Here is a 19809-nt window from a genome sequence, read left to right on the forward strand (position 1 = left end):
GTATCCTCCACCAGACATCACCCTATTAAAGTATTTTAATTTTCTATACATACTATTGGTATTTTTATTCATACATAAAAGAATTGGTTCGTGATCTGTTATTGCTGTTTTTAAGATGAAGGTAAAAGATGATAGTTTTGTTTTAAAGATTATATGGTCTAAGCAACTATTGGCTCTAGTAGGTGTGTAATATGCCGGGATTAAACCAAAAAATGACAGGACTTCAAGATAATTCGAAGTATCCTGATTTAAGTCAGCAATATTAATATTGATGTCTCCCATTAATATTATGTTTTTGTATGATGAGAGCTGCACGAGCAAGTTGTGGAGAGATTCAATGAAATTATTTAAGAGGCGGAAACTAGGAGGTCTGTATATGGCAATTATCACCGTATCTTTATTTATTTTTATTGTTAGGCAATTAGCCTCCTGCATGTTAGGTTCTTCTACTTTAAAATCTATATTATTATTATTCAAAATAACAATGACCCCATCATTTTGATTGTAGTTTACTGAAGTGCTAAAACACGCGTATCCCGGAACGTTGGGGAGATTAATGACGTTAGAAAGCCAGCATTCAGATAAAATAATTATGTTAAATTGAATATGTTGAAATTGAATCTCGATAATAGGACATTTAAGCTGTCAAAGTTTTTATTTACGCTTCTGATGTTCTGTTGCAATATTTTAAGATAAGCATTAGGGTTCAAAATTATGGTATTACAATATTCCGGATCACAACATTTTAAGTGTTAATTCAAAGTTATGAATGTTATTTATATTATTTAATTCTGCCATTATATTAAAATCGAATATTAGAAATGCAGTATGGAGGACTTATGAAAAACGTTAAATTAGTCTCATACTTTTCTTGCTTTCGTTGCATAAGATTAAGTGAGGTGGGTATGAGCATTAGTAAATTCGCTATATAAACATTTATTATACTATGAAGTTTTATAATTGATCAAGTGCTTCTTATAATTGAGTTAAAAAAGAAAAATGAGTACTGAGTTTGTGATGTATATGTGTGAGTGTGCAATGTGTATACAAACAATAGATTAATAACTAAGAGAAAAGAATACAGTAATAATAAGCCCGAGTCGCTTATGTAGTTTCCAAGCTCTTGAGGTCTTGTTCGTTTTTTAACCGAATTGAGGGCTCATTTTCTTTCTTACGTAACAATATATTACCTGGAGTAGCCCAGCAGAACTTGTACTTGTTTTTCGCAGCAAAATCTCTTGGAAGGAAATAGAGTATTTTCACGCTTGGTGTAAGGAAGTCCGACACATAAACTGTTTTTTGAGGTCCATCGAGGCTCAGGTGCTTGGTGTTCAGTCTGTCGCCATTATTGTCCTTAGTGAAACGTTTTTCCGAGCTCAATATTTTGTCCTTAATGATTACGACGAAAATTCCACAATTAATGGTTTAGATTTCTCATTTTTTGAAAATCCCCTGTGGATGTTTCGTATATCATAAGGGTCAATATCGACTTTGAGCACATCACCAAGTGATTTAACAATATCTTGTAATTCCTGCGTTTTTTCGGTTTTCGCACACGGAATATTTCTAATTTCTATACAAGTAGCACGACTTCTTCTTTCTAGTATTTGTATTTTTTCCTCCAAATTTCTAATTTGTGCTTTGTCTTCTAGATTCTCTTGTATAAGTGTGTCGTATTTAATTTTCAGCTCTTCGTATTTGTTACTCATGAACTCAATTGACGATGAAATTTGTGAGTTCTGATCTCTGATTGTGTTGACGGTACTTAGTAGTGATTCATACTTCGCGTCCTGTGCGGCTGTCCATGTAGTGAACATATTTTCAAATTTGCTCAGATAATATTCCAAGTCATCTCCCTGTTTACGCTTTAGTCTCTGTAACCTCATGGTTACATTGAAATCTCCGGTTATATCCGGAGATGATTGAGAATGCTGTAACAATCTCAATGTAGAAGATGTTTTCGGAGGGGAGTGTTCAATTGGCATTTTTCTATATATGCCCTTGACAAAGTGTCACCCCAACTTTATTTTTAATAAATAATTAAAAGTGATCGTATTTAAAGTACCAGGGCAGCAGGATTTCGCAAGAGGTAGGCGGGGCCTTATAAATCGTAGCCACGAAGCGGATTGTACTAGGCGCAAAGTACCAGGCGCCGCGATGAACGTATACCTTCTTATTGGTTATGTACTCATATTTTATAGCACGGTTTTTTTTTTTAATTGTAACTTTAAGAAACAATTTTAATCACAAACAAGCCATAAACACATGCACTCAGTAAGCGGTCCGAGAGGGAAGAGGATGATGAAATCAATGATGATAGAAAGAGAGAAATCACTGGGACTAAATATCCGCTATATAAGTAAGACCGTTAATGTGTCTAAGCTATTATAATAGATAAAAAATATCTACATACGATTTAAAACAAAAAAAAGTTATTTTAAAAGCTAAGGACCCTTCTACACCTTAAGATTTTTTGATAATAACTTTGTGGTGTACATACCATCAGTACCAATGGTAGCGGCCAGGGTTTCACCGATCAACGGCTGCTTCTGCCGAGTCCTAGCGAGACGGAGAGCTTGGACAGCGCTCTTTGACATCATATGTACTATGTAGAGCGGAGAGTTCATCTGAAAAATACAGAAAATTTAGATTTTGAGACATACGTTGTTTTGCTGACTGTAATATTTTATTGTGTTGTCTTTTGAATGATATACCTCACAATAAAATTGGTTTCTAATCTTTTTAGTAAACATCAATTCTTGCCTAAATCTATAACAAAATTCCTTCACAACTGACGGTGAAGTAAAACATCGTGAAGAAACCTGCATGTGTCTAATTTCATTGAAATAATGCCACATGTGTATTCTGTAGTGTAGTATATAAGCAGCTGACACATGGTATTGAGGAGCAGTAATAAATTTATCTTCAAACCTTAAACATCTACTTTATTTACCTAGTCCCGTCCTTACATGGCGACCCTGCCATTTAAGGTTTGGTTTCGGGTTCTAACGAAGTGCAGTATAACAATATAATGTCGCTCTGTGTAATATTGGACATTCGTGTATTTAATTGTTCGAACGTTAGTAGCGTCATAATACAAAATGGGCAAAGAACAAAGTAAAGAACAAATTGTGATTGCACAAAATGCCGCAGGAGGCGTGAATTCGGCCGACGTGGAACTATACACTAAAATCAGAAAGTGACAAATATAATTTTGGGTATTTTTCTTTTACTTTTAATTTTGGGGGCAAAGTTTGCCATATATAAATTATATAAACGCTGCCACATAAACTGGATGCGTCAGGAGATGGCCAGGAGCGCTTTCAGACGTTCGAGGCGTGGACCAGAGACTGGAGAAATAAATCAGGAACGTGTCGTTTAGCCTGGAGACGCATCAATAGATGCTTATAAAAAAAATAGGAGTGTAAAAGTGTGAAAAATATATAAAAGGAGAAGTGAAATAGTGTCATCAGCAAAGGTGTTATGGTATTATAGACAATAGATATATTCATATTTTATCATTATTTTTAAGTGTATATTTTTAAGCCGTTTCTTAAGATTTAAATGGATCATATATTAGATATAAAACATCAAATTGAAAATATAAAAATAAATTTAATTAAACTAAGTAAAGGGAAAAGAACTAAAAAGTTGTTAGAACAGAAATATTTAGAGGCAAAAAGTTTATATGACGAATATATAAAATATCGTGACGAGTTAAACTTTAATGCATCTAAAGGGTATATAAAAAAGGAATAGATAAATTACTTATTAGTTGCTTGCGAAGAAATTGAATCGTTTTATCAAAAAATTCAAACAACTTGTTTAGTTAGTGACCAAGATTTTAGCACCATGACTGACTTTGACATGAAAACTGCTACTTCTCTTCTACCTATTATGACAGGAGATGAAGAAGTTACTAAAAAATTAATAGATTGTATCGAATTCTATAGCCAAACCATTAGGAAAGAACATGAACAGTTACTTATTTCTTTTGTCCTTAAAACTCGTTTAACTAAAAATGCCAAATTACGTTTGTTATCTAACTATGAATCTTCCACAGAACTTATTGCCGACATGAAAAATAATCTGTTGACTAAGCAGTCAGCCACGGCACTACAAATAGAAATGTTAAAATCTAGACAAGGTTCGCAGAGTATTGAGGAATTTGGTAAGAAACTTGAGGATTTATTTGTTGAATTGACCATTTCCCAAGCTAACGGTGACGATAACGCGTTTAAAATATTGAGACCCGTAAACGAAAAATTAGCAATACAGCGATTCACCGAAGGTTTAAAGAACAGTCGATTAAGCACTATTTTAGCGGCCCGCAACTACTCAGAGCTGAAAGATGTTATAAGAGCAGCCAAAGACGAGGAACTGTCGCGTCAAGGCTCTTTTACATCAGCTGGAACGATTTTCACGACTCAACATCGAGGTAAGTACCAACCATCTTATAGGGGGCATAGTAGAGGTCGAGTATTAAACAACGCACGCCAACATTACACGCCAAATAGTTCATTTAGGCCGATGCCGAATCAAACATCTAGTTTATACCACCGAGGAAACAATAGAGGATCCACAAGTAATTCTCGAGGACGCGGACATAATTTTGAACGTACAGTATCGCGAGGTAGAAATAATAACGGTAGAAAACAGCATGGGTATCTTATGAATCAATCCCAAAACGATATACAGGTTACTACTTCGGAAAATAACCAAAACTTAGAGTTTTTTCGATCCTAACTTTATTCTAGCATGCAATACATATAATAATTTCGTAGAGTTTACAATATTAGGTACCAAATATAGAATGCTAGTTGACACGGGCGCCTCGATGTCAGTGATTAAATACGATGTAATAAGAGATAGGAATATTCCAATACATCCAAAACGCGTAGCCGTAAATGGTATTGGTGGCACCTCGTACACCGAGGGCTATGTTTACATACCGTTTACCTTATGTGGAATAGAATTCAAACATAAGTTTTATGTCTTAAAGAATTTGCCTTGTATTCAAGATGGTTTAATCGGACAAGAATTTTTAACTAATTATAATTGTGTATTAAATTACGAAAATAATACATTTACTTTAAATAGCTTCGACAAACCAATTACGCTCTCCTTAGGTTTAGGAAAATTAGGTAAAAATACATTTATAAAGGTACCTCCGAGGTGTGAAAAGTTTTTTCAAGTTGATTCTTATTTGAATGAATCGTGTGTTATATTTCCCAGAGAATTGTGTGAAGGTGTATTTATCGCTGGAAGTATCTGTCAACCGAAAGAGGGAAAAATATTTATTCAAATTTTAAATACTCGCGAAACAGAAATTAATCTTAGTTATTTTAGGCCTGAAATTGATTTATTATCGAATTATAATATTTGTTCGTTTAACAAAGAAAATTTGGACGGAAAAAGAGTTCGGAAATTATTATCATTAATTAAATTGAATCATTTGAACAAAGAAGAAAGCATTAGTATACAAAGTATTTGTGCGAAATATGCTGACGTATTTTTCTTGCCAGGAGACAAGTTAGGTACGTGTAATCTTTACGAACAAAATATACAACTAAAAGCTAATACGAATCCGGTCTATACTAAACAATATAGATTACCGTTTTCTCAACGTGATGAAATAGAAAAACAAGTTCAAAAAATGTTGGCCAATGATATTATCGAACCCGCTAACAGCGAATGGTCTAGCCCAGTACTATTAGTACCTAAAAAATCAGAAGATAATAATAAAAGCTGGCGTTTAGTGATAGATTTTCGGAAATTAAATGATTGTATAATGCATGACAAATTTCCCCTTCCGAATATAAGTGATATATTAGACTCACTTTCAGGAGCTATTTATTTTTCTCAATTAGATTTAACACAAGCTTATTATCAAACGAAGCTAAATGCTGACAGTAGGAAATATACCGCATTCACAACACCGTCTGGCCAGTATCAAATGACCCGTATGCCTATGGGTTTGAAAACCAGTCCTGGTTCATTTTCACGCTTAATGACAGTAGCAATGTCGGGACTTAATTACGATAAATGTTTTGTATATTTGGATAATTTAATTTGTTTCGGAAGAAATTTAGATAGTCATAATAAAAATTTGTTAGATATTTTAACAAGGCTTAGAAAAGTTAATTTAAAATTAAATCCTCATAAGTGCGATTTTCTTCGAAAAGAAATTTTATACCTCGGACACGTGGTATCAGCGGACGGCATTAAACCAGATCCAGAAAAAATTAAGGCGTTAATTAATTATCCGGTTCCTAAAAACGTAGACGAGCTCAAACGATTTGTAGCCTTTGCGAACTATTATCGAAAGTTTATTCCGAATTTCGCCCAAATCTGTATTCCATTAAATGATTTATGTCGTAAAAATGTAATATTTAATTGGGATAAAAACTGTCAAAAATCATTTAGTACTTTAAAAGAAATGTTAATGAGCCCTCCAATATTACAATATCCTATTTTCGATTATAATAACACATTTATACTACAGACAGACGCCTCAGGGTATGCAATAGGTTCGATTTTATGTAATGCTGATCGTAGACCAATAGCTTACGCCAGTCGTAGTTTAAATAAAGCTGAACGTAGGTATCCAACGATTGAGAAAGAGCTTTTAGCGATTGTTTGGTCTGTTAAATATTTTAGACCGTATCTCTATGGACGAAAGTTCATTATAGAAACGGATCATAGACCCTTAATATTTTTATACAATATGACAGATCCTTCCAGTAGATTGTTAAAATTTCGGCTAATACTTGAAGAGTATGATTTTAAGGTTACTTATGTGAAAGGGTGTGATAATGTAGCTGCAGATGCATTGTCACGCATAGAAATTAGTAGTGAAGAATTAAAGGCGATGAATGATCATATTTTGTCAGTACTTACAAGGGCACAAAAGAAGAAGCTTGATGAAAAACCTTGTAATTCTACTTCGGTTTCTAATATTTCTACTGACGATTGGACTGATCACCCAAGAGTTGTAGAGATGTTAAAACTACCGAAGTATTACACGGAGTTGATATTTGTGAATGAAGAAGAATGGAGAAAGTTTAAAAAATGCGTATCATTAGAGCGTGGTGATTATGCATACTCGTCGTCAAATCGTACAATTTTTGTGAAACTGTTTACCCAATCCCAGTGTACACGAGCTGTCTCTGTGAGGGAAATGGAATCATTTTGTATCGATTTAAAAATAAATACGTTATATGTAATAAAAGATGAGAATAATTTTCAAATAATTAAAGAGCTAGCTCAGGTTATTAATAAAATGCGTAAGTGGTCCGGACCCCGTTTATGCGTAATTAAAGGAGTTACAAAAATTATAGACGACGATACGAAAAGAGTTATATTAAACGATTATCATATCCTGCCCACTAGCGGTCACGCAGGAATAAGACGTATGTTAAATAACATTCGTAAAAAATATTTTTGGCCAGGATTAGAGCATGATGTTAAGCTTTTTGTAAAAAAATGTAGTAAATGTCAACGTTATAAATATTTAAATACCATAAAAGAACCTATGACCATAACGGACTGTGGAAATTCAGCTTTTGATAAGATTTATTTAGATTTGGTAGGTCCATTGACAAGAGATAATAATTATAATTACATTTTAACGCTCCAATGCGACCTCACCAAATATGTCGAGGCATATCCGATAGCAGGTAAGGATGCGCGCACAGTAGCTACAACTCTAGTAAATAATTTTATACTTAGATATGGCATCCCTCGGCAGATCGTGACCGATAGAGGAACTGAATTTATAAATTCTACAATGGAAGAGGTTTGTAAAATTTTAAATATGTCAATTACAGTCTACAGCCTTCCACCATCAGACCTTAGGATCACTTGAAAATAGTCATAAACATTTAACATTTTATTTAAGAATGCAAGTTAACAGTCATAGTCAGGAATGGAGTTCATGGATTCCTTACTGGTGTTTTTCGTATAACACTTCTGTACACTCGAGTACAAAATTTACTCCATACGAATTAGTGTTTGGCAAACAATGTAACTTACCAAGTAATCTTAGGTCGACAATAGATCCAATTTACAATTTTGATGATTATGCAATAGAACTAAAATACCGGTTACAAAAGTCACAAAATGATGCTAAAACAAACCTCATAAATTGTAAAACTTTAAGAAAAATAAAATATGATAGAAGTATAAACCCAGTGGAGTATAAACAAGGAGACTTAGTATTGATTAAAAATGAAAATATTAGCAAACTTGATCCATTATATTTAGGTCCATATACAGTTGTTAAAGATTTATCACCGAATGTTGTAATTTTAGTCAATGGTAAAGAAAAAACTGTTCATAAAAATAGGACAAGACTTTATGTTGAATGATCATTAAACATATTGTTTATTAAGACTTGTGATTATGACTGTACCTATTATGATATTTGATATTAAATTTCAGCACTGCATTATTATACCTTTGTTTACATATTTGTTTTATTTTGTTTAATTATTATTATATTCAATTTTATTTTACTTTTTCATATTGTATTTTGATTAAAAAAAATGTTAATGTATCCAACATTTTTTTTTGTTTGGTAGGGCATGTAGTGTAGTATATAAGCAGCTGACACATGGTATTGAGGAGCAGTAATAAATTTATCTTCAAACCTTAAACATCTACTTTATTTACCTAGTCCCGTCCTTACAATTCTACCAACCCGCATTGGATTAGCGTGGTGAAATAAACTCCAAACCTTCTCCTCAAAAGGGAGAGGAGGCCTTAGCCCAGCAGTGGGACATTAGCGGGCTGTTACTGTTTTATACAACAAATATAATGTACTGACTCAAAATAGTATGGCCTACTGCGCAGGACATATTATAATGCATACAAGTATGTATGTGATAAACACAGGCTCACTCTTTATTTCTTTACTCTCATAATCTGATGGGATGGCAGACTCGACAGGAACAGGAAGAGAGCACAAGTGGGTGTTATAGCAGGTACACAGGTTTCTGTTCGAACCCTGATTGGTATTTGTATGTATATATTAATAGTTTTACCTGGTTAGCGATGACACAAGCTCTGTTGACAGCCTCAGCCTCAACTTCCTCGTCCCTGGACAACGCATGACCCTCGGGGCCGGTCACTCCCGCAGCCAGCAGCTTCTCAGTATTGCGAGCTATTATACTGCCGTTTTCAGCGTGAATCTGCAATTATGACGTCGATTTTTATACAGAGTGTTGTGTGAATGTAATGATGATATTATAATAAAAGTTAAATGACTTCATGATTTAACAATAATAATATCCTATAATAATATCCTGGGACATTTTTCACACACGGCCATCTGATCCCAAATTAAGCTTGTACAAAGCTTGTGCTATGGAAACCAGACAACTGATATACTACATATACTACTTTTCTTTTTGTAAATACATACTTATATAGATAATTACACCCAGACTCAGGACAAACAGATATGTTCATGCACACAAATGTCTGTCCTGGGTGGGAATCGAACCCACAACCTTCGGCGTGAAAGGCAAGTGTTCTACCAACCACGCCAACCGGCTCGTCAATGCATTTTAAGTTTAGAAAATCACATTAATAAAATGCCCTATGAAAGATTTTCATGCGAATATATGGGCATTATACTCGTGTTGTTAACTTAACTATAGCCTTTTTTTAACGCTAAAAAAACGCGGTACACTTTCCACAAACCCCCACCCCCAGTGGGGTGGGGGTTTGTGGAAAGTCCAAAGCGCCGAGTGCGCCCCTAACATCAGAATACCCACTAAAAAACCAGCGGTACCCTTTCCGTCTTAAAAAGGAGCGCCACGGGATCGCTTTCGCATGATACCGTGAACTATATAGTCTGTTCCAATCTGAGAACTGCTCAAGATAAACAAACATTAGATTTACGAATTTCATGCAATTTGCTCTTGATCAATATATTTTAATTAATTACTTCAATCCACCATTGAACTACTTATATCCATTTTAATTTTACTTCTATAGTTTCGATATCAACATCAAATTAACGAATGAATGATGAATGTCAAAGATTATTCTCGACCAAATATCGCGTAAATTTAATGTCAAAGTTGTTTTTTTTCTACTCTTGTGGTTGAAACAGACCATATAAATCTAATTATTTAAAACAATATATATATATATATATATATATATTTTAAGAAGATTCCTTAAAAAGTAACCAATAATTTTAGACAAGAAGATTTTTGAGCAACTTTATGAATAAATATATTTTAGTTAATTGTACTCAAATACAATTTGGCTATAGTTATCACACGAAACAAAAAAGCCGAGATGGCCTAGTGGTTAGAACGCGAAAATCTTAACCGATGATCATGGGCTCAAGCCCGGGCAAGCACCACTGAATGTTCATGTGCTTAATTTGTGTTTATAATTCATCTCGTGCTTGACGATGAAGGAAAACATCGTGAGGAAACCTGCATGTGTTTAATTTCATTGAAATTCTGCACATGTGTATTCTACAAACTCGCATTGGAGCAGCGTGGTGGAATAAGCTCCAAACGTTCTCCTCAAAAGAGAGAGGAGGCCTTAGCCCAGCAGTGGGAGATTAACAAGCTGTTACTGTACTGTACTGTACTGTACTATCAAACATAACATCTTCATTTGTACTCACTAGAGGCAACGCCTTCAATTCGACACAGGTCTCCATGACCTGGCAGAGCTCGTAATCATTCAGCATCCAGGCATCCTTGTAAGCCATAAACATCTTGAACGAGTTGATGTCATGCTCCGCAACCAGCTGCTGCATTTCTTTCTTCACCGATGGCGACCACCAGGTGAAACCGACGTGGAGAGCGTAGTCACCGCACACCTGAAGGAAGATTTTAAGATCGTAAGTAAGGAGGTAGCGATAAGTGGTCTGCTCTGGAAATATTGTAATTTTAATTTATGTAATCTTTAAACCATGTAATAATTGACTCACTCAGTGTTCTCGATAATAGATTAATCATTTTTATATTAATATTTAGAGAAATTGAAGCCTGAATCTTTGATATTTATTTTGTGTTTGTTTTATATGTTTCACTCATAGCTAGTCCATAATATATTATGACATTCCAAACTTAAAATAAACGGAATATTCTAGAACGCCGCACGTAGTTTCATGACCACATTCTATTTACGAAAGTTTAACTGCTTTACTGTTACAACTAAAATTTAAAAGCGGATGTTTTTAACGGTCAACAATAAAACCAACTATGTAATTAATGAATATACTTTCACTAATTTAAATAGTAATTACTTAGTTTAGGGGAAATGCATGTTAACACGTACATACAAAAGTATTACTTGAATTACACTCGAAAAATCGAAAAGCGGTCACTAAAACGGTATGCATTTTAATTGATTGAAAAGTGATATGATTTCAAACAGAACGAATTGATTTGTTTTTCACTCGATTCCCCTTAAAGTATTGAAATAATAGCTTATTCCTACTCCGATTGGAATAGATGAGTATAATATGTTCAAAATAATGAGACACTTTATTTAAGATATTATAGTAGACCGCGTTTGCCTAGGAACTACCAGTGAGTACCGAATAGCTAGTAATTTTATTTAATTAATTATATATTATCCGTGCAGTGACGGAGAAAGAATACATTTCACTGCCCCTCTCTTTCCCATGGGTGTCGTAAGAGGCGACTAAGGGATATCTGAGCGACCATCTGCTCATCTGGTGGTAGGATGCTAACATCCACCTGGCTTGTTACCACCGTACGCATGGTGAAAAACTCGTGAAGTGGCTTGCAGCCGCGTTTCGAGGTCAGCCAGCGTACAGCCAGTGCCCGAGCGAGTATTGCCGCGATGGGTGTTGGTCCGGTGGAGACGGCTGTTGAACCAATGCCGGGGGAAACTGTATTGACCTGCCAGACAGGGAGACCTGAAGAAACGGCTGTTCCGCTGGCCGCCCGTGGCATAGTACAGAGGCCCGAGCGTGCCTAACCAGCTCGCGAGGCTGCCCCACCAGGCCACGCATAATCTCGGGGTGGACCGTCGTGCCGGTTGGTGACCGGAAGGTTGGGTCCCGGCGGCCACTTCCGGGGGTTTCGGGGGCCTTCCGTCCGGCGGATCAATATATTTTCCTTTTTGGCAAACATTTGGGAAAACACGCCTCCATACTTTGCCCATCCCTATCGTGGCAATACGTCGCTCGCTTCACGTCTCTTTTCCTTATTTTTCTAAATGGTAGCGCAAATAAGAAATAACGGTCGTTCAGCGGTGCACACCCCCACCATAACCACGCTGTTTGAGGTCGAGTTCTCTAACATCCGAGGACTCCACGCTAACCTCAACGCTGTCCACCACCATCTCGAGACAGCACGGCCAGCAATGTTGTTTCTCACGGAGACGCAAATACTCCGCCCTGCCGACACCAGCTACCTTAACTATCCCGGCTACATGCTTGAAGAATCTTTTAAAGCGAAAGCCGGAGTATGCTTGTTCGTCAGGGCGGATGTTTGTTGTCACCGATTGCGCTGCTTGGAGGACCCCTCCTTCTCCATGTTGGTGGTACGTGTGGACCTGTTTCGTCAGAGTCGAGTCTACGTGTGCCTCTACAGATCCCACAATGGTGACTTGGAGACAAGGCGATTATTTGACCATCTTAGTCGGGTGGCAGATGCTGCGCAAGAGCAGTTTCCTAACGCGAAATTGGTGTTTTTGGGGGATTTTAATGCTCACCATGAATCATGGTTGAAATCCCTCAAAACTGACCATGCTGGAAGAACTGCTCATAATTTTGCTCTCACACACGACTTGACCCAACTGGTTGATCAGCCCACCAGGATCCCAGACATTGATGGGCAAGCGCCTTCTCTACTGGATCTTCTGCTGACTTCTCACCCGGTGGAATATCAGGTTGTGGTTCAAGCTCCACTTGGTTCTTCGGATCACGGCCTTATATCTACCAAAGTGCCACAGGCCAAGCTGCCGCCATCAGCGGTATGCAAATGTCGCGTTTGGCACTATAAGTCGGCAGATTGGGACGGTATGCGCGATTACTATGCGTCAGTCCCTTGGAAGGAACGTTGCTTCAGTGGGAATGACCCGACAGCTAGTGCCGCTGCTGTTGCTGATGAGATCATGTTAGGAATGGAATACTACATTCCTAGCTCAGATCTCATCAATAGGGGCACGCGTAACCGTTGGTTCACTCGTGAATGTGCCGACGCTGTGTCATCTAAGCAGGCGGCATATCGCGCGTGGATCAACGGCTGCATTAACGGGGCATCTAACATTGACTCACTGAAAGCAAACTTCACGAAAACTCGGAGTTCTGAACAGGGTGCGGCGTTTTTCACGCCACAACAACTGTGCCTGTTATACAAAACACAGGTATGGTCTTGCATTGAATATTGCTCGCACCTTTGGGATGGCTCCGCTAAGTACCTAATGGAGGCCTTGGACCGGTTGCAGCGACGTGCAGTACGCATTATTGGCGACGTAAAGGTCACAAACACCCTTGAACCTTTACAATTTCGTCGCGAGATAGCAGCACTGAGCGCTTTCTATCGTCTGTATAACGGCGAGTGCTCTGAGGAATGATTCTCTCAAATTCCTGCTTCCCCCTTCCTTCTTAAGTCCACGCGAGCTGTTTTCCATGTCACCGCCTAACTGTGACATCAATTCTTGTTGCTGTGTGACATCTTTGTCGCACTACCAAAGAATGGAATTCCTTACCAGCTCACGTGTTCCCCTCCTCTTAAAACCCGGGTTCCTTCAAACGAGGCGTGAAGAGGCATCTTGCGGGCCGGCAAGGCGGGGACGGCTAGTACAGAACATTCTTCCCGACTGTACTGGCCGTCGTCGCGTTTGGACTCTACTACCACTTACTATCAGGTGGAGTAGAGTCATTTGCCATCCCGGGGCATATAAAAAAAAAAAAAAAAATTTAAATATACTTATAGTCTATATAACATCGCCTACACTAAGGCTTCTATGGAAATAAAAACATAAACAATAAACTTAATTAAAATAATAGAATAGATAAACAAAAAGTAAAGATAACGGAACAATAATGCTTGTAAGATCCTTATTGAATAAATAATGTTTTAATTTTAACAAGTTGATACAAGCATTTAAAAAAAAACAATTATCAACTTAACCGGTATAAACTATAAAAATCAGACTCGTATAATCATTATTCATGTATGTCAATTCATAAAAGTTACGACCACGAGAAACCGCGTAGTAGAGTTAGAAGAGTTGAGTTTTATCACAGACAAAAATACTAGATAAAAAAGTCTGTCACAGTGACAAGAATTCTTCCATACTTGTGACTGCGATATATACTAAGGTCAAAATAAATATTCATAAAAAACAAAACTATTCAATATTATAAGGCGTATAATAGGCAGTCACTTAGTTTTCGCTGTTTGTTTAAAAATAAATATTTACGTAATTACGATGGGTCATTTAATTAAATATTATCTTAGCTTCATTATATTCGCAAATCGCATTTTGTACCAATTAAATGATTTATTCGATAAAGTATTTTAAATAAATAAAACAACTTGTTTTAAATAAAACCTCGTTACTTTATGCCTATTTTTCAGTCACTGTGACTTCTAGGTATCACGATGTACCTCGTGAGTCCCAAGTCTATCAGCTACGTATAATCGTTAACAATTATCATAACTTAGATCCAAGACCACGAGGGATACCGCATGCATAGTATTAATTTAGTTTCTTGGGTCTTGACCAGACTATTAGCCAGTCAACAACCTTTCAAGATAAATCTTGTTTCATTACGACAAGACGTCAATGTTAAAATGACAGCTCTCAGGCACCCTACTAAACCGAAACAACCAAACGATAGCGCGATTAAAAATACACCAAACGCCATCTATGAGCTGCGGGAACGAACTAAATGCGTAACTTGCTGAAATGTTAAAACGGCAAACTATATAAATATTCAGACAGAAATCTTTTTTTATGTTTGTTTTATAAGCAATTTATAGTGAGAATTTTTTCAATTATATTTTCTATAAAAGCTTCAATTTATTAAAAATTAAATTAAAAAAGGTATTTTCAAATAAATATTAGTAAATTTCACAGATGATAAAAAGTATAAGTGATTTTTCAACGATTTATTTTATATCATTGTAACAATATTGTTGATTGACGAAAATCAGTAACTACTAAGTTTCTTGCCGGCTTACTTGGCAAGAAACTCTACATTTTTAAAATGCTTTGATATAAAATTAATTATAAATCTAAATTATATATGTAGTAATAATAGCCCATATCCCACTGTTGGACAAAGATCGCTTAAGTTTCAGTGCGGGTGAAAAGTCATAAAACTATATGATTTATATAAAAAATAGAACTCAGTATAACATACATATTTGGGGAAAAATGGTTCATTTTTATCAGTTGTTTACACATTTATAACCGTTGTGAGTAAAATGCACTATACAAGCTCTCTATGTATAGCACATTTTGTTTTGTCAGTCCATACAAGTATTTGTACTAACTCGTATGAAGTTTCTTTTGGATATAATATATTTGTGATAGAACCCACATTTATTATGAAATTTTTCTTCACTGCATATTTTACTTTAAAAAAACACCTCACATTTTATATATGCAAATTGTATTATCAATTGTCATTTTTAGATATTTTTTGTGTCTTATCAAAGAAATCAATAAAATCAAAAATATTGTTATGAAAGATTTTTGTATGAAATCTCATAAACAACTTAAAAATTGTATTTAAAAAGCAAAATAATATATACTTCGATATAAATAAACCGATTTTATGTTAAATTATGTGATTATAGCATATATAAGATAACGTAGATTGGTTCCTGAACGCTCCAAGCTCAAACACAAATGCGCTTTATTTGTGAAAAAATAAAAATAAAGTCCAATAACAATAACGGAACAAAATTACTTACTAGTAAATACCATATGCGTTGGTTTTCATATATATGTCAAATAAATATTATTAAATGTTATTAAAAACGGTCAATTTTATTTATTATATTATATAATTTAATTCAAAATACACTTTTTCAAAGCTTTTAGGGGCAATTTCGTCATTTTCAGTATGTTAGTACTATGTTGTTTAAAAAATGTTTATGAGTAAAACGGATTGTATTGTAGAAAAGTGAAATTATTCACAATTATCCTGTTTATCATAAATATGTTTACAAACTGGTTCGATATATAGGTATGGTAGATTCATACCATATGTATGCATCTATATAAAATGTACTCATTCACGAATACAGTCAAATGTAATTATAACGGTTACATTACAATCAATCAATCAACAGCCAATCGTTGTCCACTGCTGAACATAGGCCTCTCCCAAGGTGCGCCAAAGCTCCCTGTCCTCCGCCTTCCGCATCCAGTTGGTGCCCGCCACCTTCTTAAGGTCGTCGGTCCACCTGGCTGGAGGGCGCCCTACGCTGCGCTTGCCGATTCGCGGTCTCCACTCTAGGACTCTTCTGCTCCAACGGCCATCGGTCCTACGACATACGTGACCAGCCCACTGCCACTTCAGCCTGCTAATTTTGCAAGCTATGTCGGTGACTCCGGTTCTTTTCCGGATAATCTCATTTCTGATCTTATCCTTCAAAGATACTCCGAGCATAGCTCGCTCCATAGCACGCTGAGCGACTTTGAATTTGTGGACTAGTCCCGCAGTTAGTGTCCACGTTTCGGCACCGTATGTCATGGCAGGTAAGACGCATTGGTTGAAGACTTTCGTCTTCAAACATTGCGGTATAGACGACTTGAGGACTTGACGAAGGTTGCCAAATGCTGCCCATCCCAAGCGAATTCTTCGATCGGCTTCCTTCTCGAAGTTGTTCCTACCGACTTGTATTATCTGTCCTAGGTAGGTATATTCACTAACAACTTCGAGAGGTTTCCTCTCGACGTATATCGGTCCCGGCACGACATGCCTATTGAACATGACCTTGGTCTTGTCCAAGTTCATACCGAGACCGACACACCGGGAAGACTCGCCTAGGCTACGCAGCATTTCGGTGAGTTGTTCCAGCGACTCTGCTATGATGACGATATCGTCGGCAAATCGAAGGTGTGAGATGTACTCGCCGTTTACATTGACTCCATACCTAGTCCAATCCAGCGTTTTGAAAACGTCTTCCAACGCGTTGGTGAACAGTTTCGGGGATATTACATCCCCCTGTCTCACCCCTCTGCGCAGTTGGATCGCCTTCGTCTTACAGTCCTGGATGTGGACAGTCATTGTAGCGGCGTTGTACAGACATCTCAGTACCTCGATATATCTCCAATCGATATGACATCTCTGCAATGAGTCGAGCACTGCCCAGGTTTCGATGGAGTCGAAGGCTTTCTCGTAGTCCACAAATGCCATACACAGCGGCTGATTGTACTCTTCGGTCTTCTGCACAATCTGCCGAACAGTATGGATGTGGTCCACGGTGCTGTAGCCTGATCGAAAGCCGGCTTGCTCTGGGGGCTGGAACTCGTCAAGTCGTCTGGCGAGACGGTTCGTGACGACTCTTGAGAACAGCTTATACACGTGACTCAGGAGGGAGATTGGTCTGTAGTTTTTCAAGAGGGTTTTATCACCTTTCTTGAAAAACAGTACCACCTCACTCCCGCTCCACGTTTCCGGGGTCTTGCCATGTTGGATGACGGAATTAAAGAGGCTTGCTAGCTCTTTCAGGACCGGAGTCCCGCCTGCCTTAAGCAACTCTGTTGTGATTCCGTCATCTCCCGGAGCTTTGTTGTTTTTAAGCTGTTCTAGAGCCGCCCTAATCTCTCCTTGGTCAACGACCGGGAGCTTCTCGGAGTAATGGCGCATAAGAGGGGCGCGCTGGTCATCAATACTGATTCCCACGGGTTTATCCGATCTTGAAGAGAACAACTGCCCATAAAACCTCTCTACTTCTCCGATAATCTCAGGCCTAGAGGTAACGACCCCACCATTTTCAGTTTTAAGTTTTGTCAGACGCGGCCTCCCAAACTTGCGAGCGAACACTTTCGATCCCCGATTTTGCTCAATCGCAGCCTTGATGGCACGGGTATTGGAGCGTCGGAGATCGCGTCGCGTCAGCGTTTTTATTGTTCGGTTTAAGGCCTTATCTGACAAAAACGATGGTAGTTCTCGTCGTTTTCTCATGAGCTCGAGTGTCTCAGCAGAGAGTTTTGGTGCGTTGTCTCTTCTCTGTGGCGGAAAACACTTGCGGGATGTGTTTTGCAGTATTTTGACCAGCGTGTCGGTTCTCTCATCAATGCTGCTTATGGTTTCCAACGCGGTGAATTGATTTTGAAGTTCCATTTGGAACTTTTCGGAGCCTTGAGCAGCTTGGAGCATGGTAGGTCGGAGAGTAGACCTCATCATTCTCGATCTTTCGGCTTTTAAGTTGATATTTAGAGTGCCTCGAACCAAGCGGTGATCACTTCCGGTATTAAACTTGTTGATCACTGAAACATCTCTAAATATGTGCCTTTTATTCGAAATGATAAAGTCTATCTCGTTTCTTGTCACGTTATCGGGGCTTCGCCAGGTCCACCTCCTCTGAGGCTTTTTTTGAAAGAAAGAATTCATCAAAAAAAGCCCCTGCGCTTCGAGAAAGTTTACCAGCATTTGCCCCCTGTTTTCTGCAGCCCAAGCCGTAAGGTCCGACTTTCGATTCACCGCTATCTTGTACTCCCACTTTAGCATTAAAGTCTCCCATAACAACATTGTAGTGGGCCCTCGAGGTGTCGTTGAGGGCCTTTGCGATGTCCTCGTACATCGCTTCGACCACATCATCAGAGTATGTCGAAGTTGGCGCATATACCTGTACAACCTTCAGGGAGTACCTGTCGGAAAGTTTTAGGACAAGGTACGCTACCCGGTTCGACACACTACTGATTTCCACAATGCTGCTAATGAGATCCTTTTTGACTAGAAAACCGACACCACCCTGGGAGAGGTTATCACCTTCGCGGAAGTAGAGTAAGTTACCGGACTCTAGAGTTATCGTGTCCTCCCCCTGTCTTCGGACTTCAGATAACCCCAGTATATGCCAGTTTATATGACTTAACTCTACTTCTAATTCGGCGAGGTGATGGTCCAGCCTCATCGAGCGTCCATTATACGTTGCCATTTTCAGTCGTTTTATACGGTAGCCTGCCGTGAACCGGTGATTCTTAGCACCCCCTGCCCTGCCGATACCGCGACCGCTACCTTGGTCGGGCCTAGCGGGCTTGCCGGTAACTGGGGGCCTTTTTTTGGGCGCATCTGCCATTAAGGGAGGGGTTTGCCCATACTCGCCGCGCTGGGCAGGCGTGTTGGCGAGCGCAGTAGGGGGTAAGATGTTTATGGGAGGGGGGACGCTGCTGCCCATCCCCCCTTTTCCTCGTCCCTCAGTCGCCTCTTACGACACCCACGGGATGAGATTGGGGGAGTACTATTCTAAGCCGGTACTCCACGGTTACATTACAATTACCTTAATTTTTATTTATTTTATTTTTTCACAAACAAGCATAACTAGCGCCACTGCAAAGCAATCTTCAGTTCCGGATGTAACCGGTTTCTATCTGTTTACCAGAGGCCGGATGATTTCCCGCCCGGAGGGTTTCGGACACGCACTGATGTTTTCGTGTCCAAACCTTCAAGTTCCTCTGTGAAATTGAAATTAATATCGAGTTATTTATTACAGAGAGTAGATCTTTAATAAAAACAAACTTAGCTTTATTTGCTTAAGCAAAATAAAAATTGGTTTCTTTTATAACAATTACAGAATACTTTCTATTAATCTCTAATCGTCTTTCTCATAACAGATT

General features: G+C 37.9%; 1 protein-coding gene across 21 annotated transcripts in view; it reads right to left on the reverse strand.

The window, feature by feature from the left end:
• The window catches only part of LOC126777874 (dihydropyrimidinase), a 230501-nt gene that overhangs the window by 156801 nt on the left and 53891 nt on the right, over positions 1-19809 (reverse strand). For 2 of the 21 annotated variants that reach the window (XM_050501147.1, XM_050501139.1), the window contains exon 14: positions 19524-19647. The exons of the other annotated variants lie outside the window; for them this stretch is intronic. In XM_050501147.1, the coding sequence (XP_050357104.1) occupies positions 19568-19647 (80 nt within the window). In that variant the 3' untranslated portion in view covers positions 19524-19567. Of the gene's footprint in view, positions 1-19523; positions 19648-19809 lie in introns of those variants that run through there. 21 annotated transcript variants of the gene reach the window in all.

This window comes from Nymphalis io, chromosome 24 (assembly GCF_905147045.1).
Source record: "Nymphalis io chromosome 24, ilAglIoxx1.1, whole genome shotgun sequence".
Lineage (NCBI taxonomy): Eukaryota > Metazoa > Arthropoda > Insecta > Lepidoptera > Nymphalidae > Nymphalis > Nymphalis io.